The sequence below is a fragment of the Ursus maritimus genome, unplaced genomic scaffold (genome assembly GCF_017311325.1).
Source record: "Ursus maritimus isolate PB19 unplaced genomic scaffold, ASM1731132v1 scaffold_20, whole genome shotgun sequence".
Classification (NCBI taxonomy): domain Eukaryota; kingdom Metazoa; phylum Chordata; class Mammalia; order Carnivora; family Ursidae; genus Ursus; species Ursus maritimus.
Genome location: NW_024424453.1, coordinates 24506174 through 24522354, shown reverse-complemented (window position 1 = coordinate 24522354; position 16181 = coordinate 24506174). Strand labels below are relative to the sequence as shown.

At 46.2% G+C, this 16181-nt stretch overlaps 1 protein-coding gene across 3 annotated transcripts in view; it reads left to right on the top strand.

The window, feature by feature from the left end:
* ARMC8 (armadillo repeat containing 8) overlaps nucleotides 1-10675 on the top strand; it is a 104974-nt gene extending 94299 nt beyond the window's left edge. For all 3 annotated transcript variants that reach the window (XM_008708090.2, XM_008708076.2, XM_008708082.2), the window contains 3 exons: nucleotides 3092-3164; nucleotides 4549-4642; nucleotides 8694-10675. In XM_008708090.2, coding sequence (XP_008706312.1) covers nucleotides 3092-3164; nucleotides 4549-4642; nucleotides 8694-8727 — 201 coding nt within the window. In that variant the 3' untranslated portion in view covers nucleotides 8728-10675. The remainder of the gene's footprint in view (nucleotides 1-3091; nucleotides 3165-4548; nucleotides 4643-8693) is intronic.
* Nucleotides 10676-16181: the final 5506 nt, after the last annotated feature.

Genomic DNA, 16181 nt, shown 5'->3' with positions numbered 1-16181 from the left:
CATCCCCGGTTTCTGATGTAAAGTTCGATGATTCATTAGTTGCGTATAACACCCAGTGCACCATGCAATACGTGCCTTCCTTACTACCCATCACCGGTCTATCCCATTCCCCCACCCCCCTCCCCTCTGAGGCCCTCAGTTTGTTTCTCATAGTCCATAGTCTCTCATGAGAGATATACCTATTTCTGTGCTGCTTTTCATAGCCAGACTTCTTAAAAGCATCTTCTGCACATGCTATCTCCTTCCTCACCTCTTAATTCATTCTAACCCATTTCATCTGGCCTCCACTGTCATCACTCAACTGAAACTTCTCTGCTTAAGGTCACCAGTGACCTCCATGATGCCAAATACAAAGGACCATTTTCTCTTCTAATCTCACCTCAGATACAGCAGGCTTCAACACAGCTGACCATTTCCTCCTCCTGGAAACATTCCTTTCTCTTGGCTTTCAATACACTGTCCCTCCCGGCTTAGCCCTAGCCCCTCTTCTTTTCTTTCCTACATGCTCTCCTGAGGTTTGTGATCTTTGTTGCACGATGGCATTTTCCAGGGAGCTTTCAAGGATGGTTGCCTTGTCCCTTTCCTTTCAAGATTCTGATTTAATAGGTCTGGGTTATAGCCTAGGCATCAGGATTTTTAAAAGTTCCCCAAGCAGGGTTCCTAGGTGGCTCATTCGGTTAAACGTCTGCCTTCAACTCAGGACATGATCCCAGGGTCCTTGGACGGAGCCCCGCAACAGGCTCCACGCTCAGCAGGGAGTCTGCTTCTCCTTCTGCCTTTGCCCCTCCTCCCACTCGTTCTCTCAATGTCTCTCTCTCTCTCTCTCCCTCAAATAAATAAAATCTTAAAAATATATATATGTAAAAGTTCCCCAGGCAGTTCTTATGTACAGCTAGAGTTGAGAACCACTGGTTTAGGAGAATCTCATCCAGTTCCATGGCTTTTACTATCATCTCTATGCTTTTTTTGGTTTCTGGGTTCGATAAATAGAATATGCATTACAGTATTTACACTTTCCATAGTATCAATAATAGAAAACACAACCACAGTAATGGTTACTGGCTTTCAAAAGCCATGACAACAAGCTTTCATGATGGTACTTGCAGCTCTACAGATGTTCATTCTTTCTTAATGGGGGGTAGAGGGTAGAGGAGCAAGGTAAGAGGGTCACATGGAGGGTATACTTCCAGACTTGTCTCCTGAACTCTGCACTCCTCTATCCTCCTGCCTACTTTACATCTCCATGCACCTGTCTCATGCTTCCTGAAGTTGATATTTAAAAATGAATTCTTAAGTATCTCCCCTAAACCTAAATCTCTTCTCTCCTATTCTTTCCTGCCTCAGTGCAGTGGCTCTGCTGTCTGTCCTGTTGCTCAAACCTGGGAGTCAAACTTGATCTTTCACCTTATTAATCCAATTTATTAGCAGGTCCTGCCAGCGCTTCCTCCAGACCTGATCTGGATTCTGTTCACTTCTTTCTATCACCACAGCCCTCACCCTGGACCAAGCCATAGCATCTCATGCCTGATTGACCATAATAGCCTCCTAGACACCTCTGCACTGTCACTCCAATCCATTCAGCCCAGGTGACCTTCTAGAAATGTAAATCAGATCTTCACTTTCCACGGCTTAAATCTTTCAGGAGCTTCCTATCAACTCAGAAATCTAAAGTCCTTTCTCTAGGGCCCACAAAGGCCCACAATTTGACCACACCTGCTTCCCTGAACTAATGTTGCTCCACTTTGCCTTCTCCATATGCATGAGCCCTACAGCTCCTTCTTACCTCAGACCTTTTCAGGAACTTTTCCTTCCTTTCAGTGCCCCAAGGCGCTTGCTCTTTGCACAGCTGGCACCTTCCTATCCTGTAAGTCTCTGCTTAAATGTTGGCTCCTTCACAGAGATCTTTTCTGTGCTCTCTACCTAAATCATGTTCCCACCCCTCCACTCTCCAGTTTTCTCCACAGCAATTTGTTTCCTCCAAAAAATACTTATTGAATGAACTTATGCATTGTAAACACTTATTTTTGTACTTTGTATAAGTTCATTTATTCAACAGATACCTGTTCATGACCTGAGGCCAAGAGCAAATGATAAATTTTGTTCCATCTTGTCTTTGTGGAGCCTGAACTGGGCATCTCTTTAAAAGTCTTGGCAGGTAAAAGGAAGAAAAGAATCACCAGCCATAGAATTCTAGTGAAGGAAGCCATGTCCACTTCTTGTCTGTGCGTGGTTGAAATATAGTCCTACAGGGCAAAATAAGTCCATCTCATCATTCAAGAAACTATTGAGCATATTATGCCACTGATATTTCCCTAGATATTCATGTTATTTAAAAGTACTGGGGACTTTTTTTTAATTGACCTATAGGAAAATCATCTGTAGAGATTGTTTTACTATTAGGAGGAAGCACTCCATATGGCTAAATAATCTAACTTAAACAAAAGTGGTTGTACTTTCAGTACATAAAGAAAAATAAGAATTGTGCCTGATAGCCTGGCCTGAGATGGCTGGTGGGAATATGATGAGAATTGTGTTTCAGAAGAATAGGAGGCTCCTTATCAACAGTAGAAACATTAGATGAATCAAGTAAAGACAGGTTTTGGGGGACAACCCCCCAAATAAGAGTAATTTGAATCAGGTAATCAATAGCTGGATACCAAGGGCACATTCATCCAATTTATTGTCCACTCGTGACCTGAAAGTTTCTTGGTGTAGATCACGCATAGCTTACGTCTAAAGCATAGACCTGTCCTATGCCAGTTTGTGTGCATGGATAGAGTGATAAATTGCAAACTACAGTTATAGCCCTAGAGGTGTTTTATTTGGCCTGTCAGAGGGTTTCTAAAATGTGAATGTGAATGTTTTTGGCAAGTCTTCACTCCCCAGTTTACCAGATTTCCCACCATTCTCTCTTGTCTTTAGCACAACCCATTTACCCATTAGTGCTAACTTTGTGGCCCCTCAAGACATTTGAGTTTGATTATCCTGCTTCACACTTGGAGCCTATCGGAATTGCCTATGGTACGTTGTAAAAAAAAATTCCTCAAATCAGATTACCCCCGTATTTGTTTTCTTTTTCTCCATCAAATAGGGGCATTCACATGTGAAACTGCAGCTTGCCGCTATGTTTTGTATATCAAACCTCATATGGAATGAAGAGGAAGGTAAGAGATTGGTGAGATCTGTATTGAGGAAAATTATGGGAGGGAAGGCAGCAGATGTCCCTGAGATCCTAGGTGTAGGCATCACGCAGTGGGTCCCGAGCATCCAGCCGAGTCACCTTGGTATGAGAATCCACGGGACTAGCCAGAGTCAGCTAGACTGTTAACACTGAGCCCCACCTTGGAGTCAACACTGCAGCAGATTACAGAGGATGGGCTTAAAGGAGACCCTAGAGAAATAAGTGGCAGTCCATGCCCTCGAGAGAGCTGAGGAGGAGGTTGGGGCAATGTACTTGAAGAAGATGAGAGGTGGAAGCAGATGGGCAGATTGGTCTTTCACTGAGTGCAGAGGAAGCACATGTAAGGATTATAGGCATGTAAGCGTAATGGAGAAGAGGGTGTCTTGGTGAGAAATGAGAAATACAGTGTGACTAGTGAGACAGCCAGTCTGTAAGGTGGCCGCTGTGGATCGGAGGTTCTCCATCTTGACTGCATATTAGAGTCACCTGAGGACTTTTGCACCAGACCACTTTAATCAGAATTTTGGGCGGGGGGGGAGGGGGTGGGCATAAGTTTTTTGTTTTGGCTTTTTTTAATTCCCCCAGGTGATTCCAATGTATAGCCAATGTAGCAAACGTGGAAGAGCAGTGGTTCTCAGTGCTGGGCTGACTGCATGAGAATCACCTCAGGAACTTTTTAAAATGCAGATTTCTGGTTTTTACACCTAGAGATTCTGGTTCACTGGGTCTAGAGGAGATCAGTGCGTGAGTGAGTCACTGCAGGTTCTTCATGGGAAGGAAAGACTCCAAGAGAATTACTCTACCCAGCAACTGTGTCTAGAACAAAGTGGAAGGAGGAGAGATTGGATTTGTCATATAGGCCTAGAGACCAAGTACCATCCAGGTGCTAGGGAAACAGAGCCACCCTCAAGGAAGTCCTAGTCTAGTTGGAAGATCAGACAGAGCAGTATGAAGTTGGAACTGCCACGTGCTAACCAAGAGGCCGCAAGAAGTGCTGGGAGGTCAGAGGAGGGTGGAAGAGAACAGAAGGGGAAAATAAGACCTGTCTGGAGTAGGAAGAGCCTGGCCGATGGCAGAGGGCCTTGTGCCAGGTTGAGGAATCTAACCTTGATCCTATAGTCCATGGAGAAATTAATCTATCAGCAGAACCCAGGATGGACTGCAGGAAGGAGGGTCAAGGAGCAGAGAGACCAGTTAGAATGTTGTTGGAGGATCCAAGCATGAGGCAATCCAACTTTACCGGGGATGAGGGGGGTAGAAGGGTGGGGAGTGAAGGACCCTGGTAATGCTCTAGATTGTTGATTGGACATAAGGAGAGCAGCTGTCTGGGTCATGTTCACAGTAACCTGTTAGCTTTAATCTCTTAGGTTCACAAGAACGTCAGGATAAGTTACGAGACATGGGCATCGTAGATATTCTACACAAACTGAGTCAGTCACCAGATTCAAACCTTTGTGACAAGTGAGTATTAAAGTAAAAGGGCCTTGCTTTGGGGTATGTTGGATTCTTTTATGAAAGGGTTTGGCTTGCTTAGTAATTTACTTTGCCAAACTTAAAATCTTTTAGATTCTTGAATTCCTGTTTTAATCTTCTGTGAGCCAAATATGTGGCTTTTGAGTAAAAGATAAACTAATAATTAGCAAAATATTAAAGAGTCTCATCTTACTGTGAGTTAACATGAGCCTGAGCCATCTTAGTGTCTATCTGGAGAAGATCCAGGGATCATTCTCTTGACATTAAAATAGAAAGGAAGGCCAATAATAAAAACATCCATTATCTCAAAAATCTCACTGAGCACCTGCCTTGTGTAAGCCTGGCCTGGCTGCTGAAAATATGGCAGTGACCACTGAGGGGTTCCTGTCCTCACCATTTACTGGGAGAGGCAAGAATCATAATAAGAGATCCCTCTACCCTCAAAATAGCCAGAAATGTTCTTCCTGGCTGTGTACACTCCCTCCTACCACAGCCTTCCCTCAGCAGCTCGCTTTCATGGTCCCCCACCCTGTCCTCCAGACACACTTGCCCTCTTGCAGTACCACATCTTCATGCATTTACACATCTGTTCCATCTGGTTTGTCATCCTGTCCTCTGAATTCCCCATTCATTCGGCAAATGTTTTTTTGAATACTAACCTCTACCAGGGACTGTTTTAGGCATTGGAGATACAATGATATAATGGAGGCATTGGAGATATAATGATGAATAAAAGTGATGAAGTCTTTGCCCTCGTGGAACTTACATTCTAGTACAGACCATAAACATATGAATATGTAATATGATAGCAGTTCATGAGGCGAACTGTGAAGAAAAATAGCAAGGTGAAGGAGTGAAGAGTAAGAAAGTTTCTTCTCAGATAGATTGTCCAGTAAAGGCCTCTCTGAGGATCTGACATTTGATCAAAGACCTGGATGAAATGAGACAGTCCTCCAGGCAGGTGTTCAGAAGAATAGTATTCCAGGCAGAGGGGACAGTGAGTGCAAGGCTCCGAGGCAGAAATGAGGTTGCCATGTTCAGGAGACAACAGGAAGACCATGAAGCCACAGAAAACAAATGGGGGGGGGTGGTAATAAGTGTACTCCAGGAGGTAATGGGGAGCAAGTGAAAAGCCTTGTCGGCCATAGTAAGGACTTCGGATTTTATTCAGAGTTTAATGGGAAGTCATTGGAAAGTTTTGAGCAGAAGAGACCCTATCTGCCTTGAATTTGTGTAAAATCATTCTGGTGGCTGTGTAGAGAATCACCTGGGCAAGAACAGAAGTAGGGAGAGCAGTTCAAGGCTATTTTAGTCATACAGGTAAGAGATGAGGGTGGTAGTGGTAGAAATATTGAGAAGCGTTCAGATTCTAGATTTAATCTAGAAGATTTAATCTAAAGATAGAGACAACAGGATTTGCTCAGGGATTCAATGTGTAGGATATTAAAGAGAGGAAAGGAAAATGCCTAGAATTTTAGCCTGAGCAACTGGATAGAGTGTGGCCATTTACCAAGATAGTGAGGGATACAAGAGAAGTGGGTTGGGTAGGGAGAACGGAGGGATCTTGTTTGGACATGCCCAGTTTTGGATGCTATTAGATATCCAAGGGACTTCTCGGGATAGTGGGGCTGAGGATATGTATAAACTAGGAGGGTATATAAAGCCATGGAGCTGGATGAAGTCACCTAAGGAAAGTAAGGGAGAGGAAAGACAGGAGGGCTAAGGACTATGCTCTGGAGCCCTCCAGCATTTAGGGGAAAATGAAAAAGATCCAGCAAAGGAAAGGAAGAAACAACTGGTGAAGCAGGCAGAGACCCCGGCACAGGAGTTGTCCTGAAAGCAAGGGAAGAGAATGCCTGGACAATGGCCATTTAGCCTTCACAACTCAGATCAGGTTGTCACCTTCTCCAAAAGGTCTTGCCTGATCCATTCTCTACCCTAGGCTTTGTCAGGGGACCCCTTCTGCCAGGGACTCCTGTAGCACCCATAGGACATACAACACTGTGTCGTGGCTGTCAGCTTGCTTGTCTGCCCACTGAAGGGAAAAGGTGCTTGGTAATTGCTCCTCAAGTGAATGGCTTTGCCAGCCTCTGGAGCACACAGAGCAGGCTGGGCCCCTGCCTCCCTGAAGCTTGCCATCCAGTGGGTTAAAGAAGACAAATCCCCCCAAATAATTGCAGCCCAAGGCTGCTGCTCAGGTGAGTGTCCCATCGAAGGCAAGTGACATGCAGGTACTTGCTGATGGCCAGATTTGAGCTGTGCTTTGAGAACTAGTGGCTGCTGACTTCAGTGGTGCGCTCTGTCAGCCCGTCTCTCCTGGCTGAGGGCCACATCGTTTCCTGGGTGTCTTTTTTCATGTTCGTCCAGAAATGAAAATAGTTCTGATCAAAATCATTTCCGGGATGACTGGGAACATTAAAAGAGGCCTCACAGCAGGATGTACGATAGGTTTCAGCCCCAGCCTACAATGGCTTAGATCGGTCTGGTGCTGTTTCCCCATGTTTGCATGGCACGTAAGTTTTCAGCAGTTCTTAAACTGCATTAAAAGAATCAAGGTTTGAGCTACCCTACCTAGTCCATCTAAGGAAAGGTGATCTTGCCTCAAGAACCGTCCATCTGAAAGACGCCTTAAGATACTAAGAGGTAGCAGGAGGATAATAAGGTCATGGTCTCTGAGGTATTAGAAATAGGCAGCCCCTGAGAAAGATTCAGGAGGAGTCTGAATTGGTAGTTCTCAGTTTCGTCAAAACCCTCAGGTGGAACTTCCCACAATGGCATATGGAGTCTGTTACCTAAAGAAGACATCTCTCAGGTTCCTTCTGTCTTTAAGGCTTTGTGATCCTTTGACGTTCGAACACTTACAGATGAGGAGCTATTGCCAAACAGCCCTTTCCACCTCAGGCTCAAAAGGCCTTGGGATTGTGAGGTGAGGTAGATGGTCATTAAGGGGTAGCCTGTGGCATCATTCATAAGCTTGTTTTTGTAGGAAAATGACCTTGTAGAACCGACTTGCTCATAACTCGGAGACCATCTGTACGGGGCTTTCCATTTTGATGGATTGGACTATTTGCAGTTACTATATAGAGTCTTAGGTTATTACAAGGACATCCCTTAGTAGCCACTTTTAAAACTGTAGGTCATACCCATTACTTCACTGGAGACTGTGCTTGCATCCAGCTTATTGCATGCCCAGTCCACCTTGGCTCACTTTCATCGGCTAGTAGTAACCGAACATTTTAGCCATTTCTTTCCGTAACTTAGCAGGGGAGACCATTGCTAAAACCTGACTTCCTAATTCCCACAATTGTAGCCTCTTGAGAAACTTTACCAAGCTCATGATTGGAGTAGTGAAGGAGTCCTCCTCAGTCCCAGCTCAAAGGAAGACACTTACAAGGATCAGGATGGGTGAGGCCACTGCCCACATCACATTGCTTCCTCTCCAACTAGCTGCCTTCGTCCCAGCCACCCTAACAACCCACATCCCATGCCAGTCAGTGTCAGCAGGCATGATGAGAAGAATGAGATGGAACTCTAACCTCCTTCCTCAACTTGAAGGCATTTGAACCATGAGACAGCCTTGGGTCATGGGCTCTAGGCCCCCCATGCACTTCCTAATCTGCACTTGATTGCCTCTCCCTGGGTCAGTTTTCCTCTTAGCTTCCCAGAACCCTAAGTGTCCTCCCCAGTATCCTGCAGCACCTGCTAAAAACCTGCATGGCGATAGGACAAAGTAAAGAATTTTGGGTCCATTGTAGCCAAATGCCAGTGACAAAGGGAAACTATAGAATGTTACCACAGCAGGTGTAAGGACAAGAGTAGCCCATCCTAAGAGAACCAGGAAGAGGAATGTAGCCAGCATGGGTTTGAAGTTATCTGCTGACCACAGATCTCTGCCCCTTACGGTAGTCACCCAGCTGGGCTCACCCCAGTTCCCTTTGGGGATCTTTTTAGACCCCCCCCATTACCATCTTTGAGCCACAGGATTTTTGCCTCAATTACACTTCTGAAATGATGGCTAACAGGAACTTTGTGATTTCAGGGCAAAGATGGCACTGCAGCAGTACCTGGCGTGATGGGAGCGCCCTGGGCACCTGCAAGCATCCCACATCCTTGTTAAAGGAAGTACAGGAACTAGCCTCATTTGATTCCTTCTATTTGCACAAGTCACCTTGGACTGCAGGGAGCTGTTTTGCAAAAGCAATTTGGTAGGCTTAGATCTCAAATTCATCTTGAGAACATTTTTTTGAGGTAGTAATTTCCTCAGAGGACTATTGTGTTTTGTTTTGTTTTTTTCTGAGCTACCTGGACTCTTTATTAGAACAATCAATCATTTTCCTTTGGACCTACAATTTTTTGCCTATGCTGCAGCCACTTTGTGAGTGAGAATGAATGTGTCTCTGCACACGCAGGTGTGTGTGCGTGTGTGTGCTCGTGGGTCAGAATGAATGAGTGTGTGAATGTGAGGGATACCTCAAATTTTTCTTTTCTTATTTTGTGTGAAAATCTCTTTTCTACAGATTTTCCAGGGTTTAAGCATTGCTTGCTGTATAAAAAAACTTTACTGAATTATATACAGTTTGAATGAAATGTTATTTTAAAAACAAAACAATTGTTAAGTGTTCCATAAAGGTTATGTTGAATTTTGGTCAGATGAATATTTGTAAGTAAAAAATATATGCATTTCTGAACCTCAACTTACATAGATTTTCTTTATAAAAAAACACAAAAAACAAAAAACAAAAACAAGAAGAAAAAAAGGTTGGTTGTAGTTGGCCTGAGTAACAGGCATGATATATGGTGCTGTGCAAAATAGTAAGCTAGCATCTTACTGCCGTCAATATCAGCAGGTACAGAGCCTCTTTTCAGCCTAATTCAATAAGCTCTCAGGCTTCCGAGTCAGATGGACAGGGTGTAGTGGAGTGAGGCAACAAAGTCACCATAAGATTTCTGAACCATCAAGGGGAAATACAACTACTGATAGTGAAAGCCCAGCCCTGACTCTGGCAGGCTACATTTGGCAGGAACTGGGCATCAGGAGCCTCCCAAAGGCCCTAAGTCCTGTCATCGGTGTAGGGATATCTGGCAGGATTTAGAGCCAGTCATGGAACCTTATGCTCAAACTAAAGCAGGTCATCACTTCGTGGAAACAAAGTGCGATCACCTTGTGCTTCCGGAAACAGCATATATCACTGTGAAACTAAAGAATGTTCTACAGACTCATCTGTAGGAAGAAGCAAAGAACACGATAGTTTAGAAAGCTGTTTTTCTCTTAGCTATACTCAGCTAATTCTACTAGTCACTCAGGACTGCTATTCAGTGTACTTTTGTAAAATGAGATCAAAATTGGAGTAAGACGTGGCTGAGATCTTTTCCTGCATGAAGCCCAAAGCACTGAAGTTTGAGCAAGGGAAAGGGACTCTCCCCAGAGGATGGAAGACGGCTGCTTTTACAGCGAGTGCTACTTCGCCCTTCTGCAGCCCTTAGCTTGGCGTCTGGCTCCAGCTTCCGGGGCAGCTTCAAGGTGAACTCAACAGAGGTTGCTCTTGACTGTTTGGAGGAACAACCAGCCTTCCTTTCCCTTTGCTAAAAGAAGCCCAGAGGCATTGCGGCCCGGAATCGAGGTCTGTGGCCCAGAAGCTTGCCGTGAGTGTGTGCCGCTGGCAGAGTCCCAAGCCTCCCAGCCACTCCTGATGGGGTTGCTCACGCCGCAGCCACCCCGTCACCACCCTGCACCTTCCTTGGAGGATTTAAATATGTTTGATTGCAAATGAATGTTTTTAAGTGTATTTAATGCAATTTTTCCTGTTCTCAACACGACCACCCAAGATTCAAACACAGAGATTTCCAAGTTGGTGTTTTGTTTTGTTTTGTTTTGTTTTGTTTTGTTTTTTCAGAACATCACCAATTTAAAAATCTGTCACAACAGGAACTTGGGTTTTGTGCGACCATCAGAGTGCTAATGTGAGAACACCAGTTTAAAGAAAATCGAGTTTATTGCGAATAAAGCCTTATGTAGGCCTACTCATTGACACTTCTAGTACTGAGAAAATATCCTTGGTTGGCATTCGTAACACAAACACTATAGAGTCGGTATTTTAAAGTACGAGGTAAATATTAAGGAAACCAATAATGAATTGCTGAGACAATCTTGAACCCAGATAGCATTAGAAAGCTGAAAGCCCAATGAAATAACACTTTCACACTTAAACTCTGTGGATAAATCTTGCCTGTGGCTATAAACAGATGGACAAAGAAAAAGTGCTTTACTATAATTATCTGTTCTGATTTGAATGAAGGAAAAATGTATTTATTAAAACAAAGCTGTTTGCTGCTTTAGGCAGGTGCAGTGTTCAGTCAGCAAGGAAGTGGGAGGAATGGGGCGTGGTCTGTGTCTCCACCCAAGTCCTTCACTAAGCTTCTCGCTCTCTCTAATACTGCATTCTGTTTCTCCTTTTGTGCCCTGATTGTAACCCAAAATTTATGAACTAGAAAAGAATGTCCAATTTAATAAGTTGCATTTTTTTTCCTTAAGCACTTTATGCAGAACAATACATGTTCTTCTGATAGTGTTTGGATAATATGATTTTAACACATGCTAATAAAAGCCAAGAAAAAAATCATGGCAACTTCTAAAAAGGAGTCTGTTTTCCGAATGTCTAGAACATTAGGAAACATTGGAAGATGATGTGTCCTGGCTTTTGAAACCTATGATTCTTGGTCAGTAAGAGGCTGGGAAGTGATTTGCAGTTCAGAGTGGGGGCTGGTGCCCTGTGGTGGTTATAGCTGCGCTATAGGGGGTATCTGCAGCAGTCTGGGAACCCCACTTCTTGGCCTCCTGAAGTCTAGCAGACCTTTTACAGGTGGCCACTCCCAGCCACCAGGACCTCCCCAGTGTTGTGTCCACTGCCTCGATCCTCTCCTCAGCCCCCTACGTATGCCACTCTTCCGCTGCCACCACGCACTGGACTCAGGCCCAGAATTTGGCGGATGACCAGCGGCCCCGTGCACAAGCCGCTGCTCTCCCTCTGCAAGGATGCCCAGGTGCTCTTCTTTCCCCTGTCTCTAAAATGTAGAGAAGCACCTCTTATCTCTTGGCCTTCCTAGAAACAGAAAGCCTTCTTTCCCCCGTCTCTAAAATGTAGAGAAGCACCTCTTATCTCTTGGCCTCCCTAGAAACAGAAAGCCAAGGACATTTACCCGGAACATGGGGGGCGGGGATGTGGTGGTTGGTGAGGTGGTTGGCAGGGGAGGAAATTCCCTTGCCACAGGGCAGACATGAAAGTGAGACCTGGGAAATGGGAGACTGACCCCAGATTCTAATGGAGAGCTGACAGGAGGAGGTCCCAACACCTTGCTACCTGGGATAGGGGCTGGTGCTGCCCTAGTCCTGCTCCTTTGCACATTTCACCTGATTGCTGGACAGAGAGGCATGTGTCTGTTTCCAGCATGAGGGTAGTTTTGGTTTACAACCTGGGAACACTGGAAACCCCTGCCTCAAGGGCCACATCGTGACCTATGTAGCCACCTTTCCTCCCTCTATGCAGCCTCTGGCCTTGGCTCTGCTGGGCAGTCAGCCCTCTCGCTCTTTATTTCATGCAGCAGGGCCTGCCCTTGCCCTATCTGGCATTCACACCCAGGAGCTGAGAGGCCTTAATGCCCAAAACTGCAGTCATCCTTCGCCCCCTGGTTTGCTTCCATTGTAGGAAGCCAGACCCAAGGTCTCTGCCAAGGAGTTCCATCCTCAGAGTCGGTTGACATTTTAGCCACTCTCATAAGGCTTTTCTCCTCCAACAACCCCCCCTTCCTCGCACCCCTATTCCTTCTGCTTTGAACCTTCCAGACTCTGAGAAAAGAAATGCTCTACCCAGTTACTGATGGAAAGGGTGTGTCACCACTCCTTCCCCTCTACTGCCCCTGCTGCCTTCCCCTCTCCCAACCCCACCACTCCCAGCTACTTCCTGGCGAGGCTTAAAGGTCATCACAGAGAGCAACACGCATCACCCCTACAGTCTCAGTTCCCCCACCTACTCTTCCTCTCCCCCAACTGCTTTCAGAAGCCTTGGTCACACCATTTCTCATCTCTCCAGTGATGGAAGATCCTTGGCTTCCCAGCTTCTGGGGAGATTAGCGGTCAGCTGGGTGCACCCCCAAGTAGCTCATTCAGAGCCGCACAGCACCTGTGCGTGTAGAAGACCAGGTGCAGTGTTCTAATGCTCCTCTGAGGCATTGAATCCCCCTCTTGAGCCCACTCAAAGGAAAGAGTGCAGCCCCATGACGGGCTGAGTATCTGGAGGTCTGGAACAGTGGATTCAATTTTCCTGACATCCTGTCAGGGAGGGACCCTCTGAGGACATTGTTTCCCATGGAGGTCAGTACAGATGCCGCTGAACACAACGGGCATGCATGTTTGCATCTAAAGGTGACAAAAAGTCGTGGGGAATGCAGCCACCCACCCAGCGTCACAGGCCTTGCTCCCCTCTTCACACAGCCTGACTCATCCCTCCGTCCCCAGCGCCAGCGTAGCACTGGCAAAAAGAGTAGTGCACCCATGAAGAGCTGTCTTCTGGGAGCTAACTGCGCATTTAAAGAACGTCAAGTCCTAAGCAAAGTCTTCTGGAGAAAACCAGCAAATGAAAGGAAATCGCTAACATTTGCCTTGGGGAGTAGAACCCAGCCTTTTCCTCAGAGAGGAAAGTGGATGCCTGGGCTTAGTGAATTTTCAAATAGACCAAGGAGCAAACTAGCAGGAGGGAATTGCTGTCCATGTTAATATTCACAGGGGTAATAATAGTTACTGAAAACCTCCTGGGATTCAACCCTAAGGACACAGCCATGGAAGGATGGCTCAACCAGATGACTTAGCGAAAGCTGGAGGCAACTTGGCTCCACTGGGAGCTCTCAGACTTTAAGCAGTAGCCAGAATCAGAAACCAAAGAAATGGGGGGAAGGGAGTGTCAAGAAAATCAGATGAACCCTGGTTCCAATGTAACTCCCAAACATTTCTTTATGAACATGACCTGATTCATGGAGAACCTCAGGTGGTCAACTGGGCAGCGTTGCAGGACTGCTCTCGTGACTGGGTCGGCAGCAGGAAGATCAAAGCCAATTTCTATCTGCCTCCACGTCCATATGCCTGGAAGTGTTATAGCCAATCTTTTTGCACTGTTTTCAAGTTCATAGTTACCAACTTGAACTCTTAACTTGTTTAATCCATAAAATAGATGTATTATTGGGGAAACATTGTCCTATGTAACTCAGTATCCCCTGAGATGACACCATATCACACCAGGGTACAATAACTGATGTCCATTTATTTTATAAAATCCCAGAGGTAGCAAAAAACAAAAACGAAAATCTGTATGTTCTATATACTGTTTAATAAGGCAAGAAAGTATATACTATTTTTATTGTTCACGAGACATAGCTAAACCAAAAAAGTGTTGGTGCTGAAAAGAGTAAGTTCCAATTCTGGAGCTTTCCTATGTGCAGCTGATTCAAGTGCACTGACATTCCATCTCGTGGCCTTGCCCCTGGTCACATGCTCCGGAAGAGCAGCCCAGCCTCTCTCTCAGTCCATGTCCTCAGCAAAGCGACGTGCCTCAGTGGGGCCCACCGCTCCTTCACCCCCATGGCCTGTGGGACGACAGATGTTCTACAGGACTTCTGAAACGTAGCCCTGTGCCCATCCTCTGTCCCACTCACCATCCACAAAGAAGCAGGAAAAGGGCTCTAACTGCATCACAGACAATGAAGCGAGGGGTCAGGGTGGAAGGGACAGTAGAGAAAGATCCTAAGATGTGTGTTCAGAACCAGGAATAAAAAATTAGGAGGATGAGGGGCACCTGGCTGGCTCGGTTGATGGAGTATGAGACCCAATCTTGGGGCTGTTGAGTTGGAGCCCCATGTTGGGTGTGCAGATTACTTAAAAATAAAACCTTTAAAAAAAATGAGGAGAATGAGTAATTTGTTGAGGACTTAAAATGTGTCAGGCCCCAGGCTAAGAACTTCAATATCCTTTGTCTCCTTCCATCTTCACAACAGCCTGGTGAGGAAGATCACTACTGTGGAGGTATTATGGGGCTAATAATGGGTCTGTCATTATCTCCGTTTCACAGGTGAGGAAACTGGGGCCCAGAGAGGTAAGTAACTTTCCTGAGGCTATTCAGCTGAGAACTAGCGGAGCCAGGATTCAAACCCAGGATAGTCTTGTCTCCAGTGCCCTTGACCCCTGACCCTTAGCAGAGAAAGTGATGAGTAAGTGGGAAGCATACCGTGCTCCTGACAACTAAGGAGGCACGACACACCCAACAAATGAGCAGCACGTCAGCAGCCCAACCAAGCTGCTTCAGAACCGTGCCCACAGGGGGCTGGGCGTTTATTCCTGGGGTGCGTCTGAGCTCACACCGCTGTGGAAATGTCCCCTTTGCTCAAAATCAGGCTCTCATCTCCCAGCACTCTCCTCAGTAGCACTGATGAGTATTCCCCAGCCAGGCTGCTCTCCTCCTTCCCCAGGCTTGGCCCCGAGTAATACCACTTGTTTCCAATCGCCCCCCAAAAGGATGAAGGTGCGCCATGACCCTGGACACGTAAGGGAACGCATCCTGGGCACTGTCTGAGGGCAGGTCCTAGAGGAAAGCTGAGTGAGACTTCCTCCCAGCAGGGGAATGGCTTTGAAGAACCACAGCACGCGCTCGCGTGTGTCAGCCTGGGTCCCTGATCCGTATAAAGCCACGCTGCCCATGATCTCCCTACTCTACACCCCTCGGCTGGCAGCAAGCAGCCACAAGGATGAAATGAGGGCCAGCGCGGGCCAGCTCCTGTCCCATCTTCCGTTGCCCTCAGACCACCCGTCCTTACTCGGCTGGATTCAGATCTCGAGGAGACTGTGAACCTATCAAACATGTAGGTAAATATATTGGTTAAAACCCGAACGTTTGTGCCCAAGTATGTTGTTAGCATTTCAGATCTACATGCAGCCTTCTGCCAGGAATCCCACCCTCACATCCTTTGCTTTTCCCAGGATACTCACCCCGGCCCCTCCCACCTCACCTCAGGCTCAGAGCCCGGACACCCAACTCGGCAGCAGGAGCGTCATGGGTCAGGCCTAGTTCTCCTTGTGGAGTGGGGTAAGTCACATGCACTCTGGACCCCTTGGGTTTCTCACTCAGATTTGGAGGTGGAGAGGACCAAGTGTGCTTTTCCCAAAATGTGGGGGCTGAGGGATACAAGGGTCACAGCAGGCTCAGGGCCCTTTTGTATAGTGCTCCACTGCCCCGCAACCCCACCAAGGGCCTGGCATGGGGGGTGTGAAGCACAGAGGAAGTGAGGCAGTGACATCTGGCCTCTAACTGGCTTTGAAGCAGGGTTCTAGAAAGCTAGTTACATTTTCCCAGTGGTTTCCACAAGAAAATGCAAAGTGACTTTACAATGAAAATAGGACTCCAAAGTAAGAATGCAGCAAAAAAAATGTAATGAAGTATTAAAAAGCAACATCATTACTCTGTGAAAACACAGAACTGATCGGGAC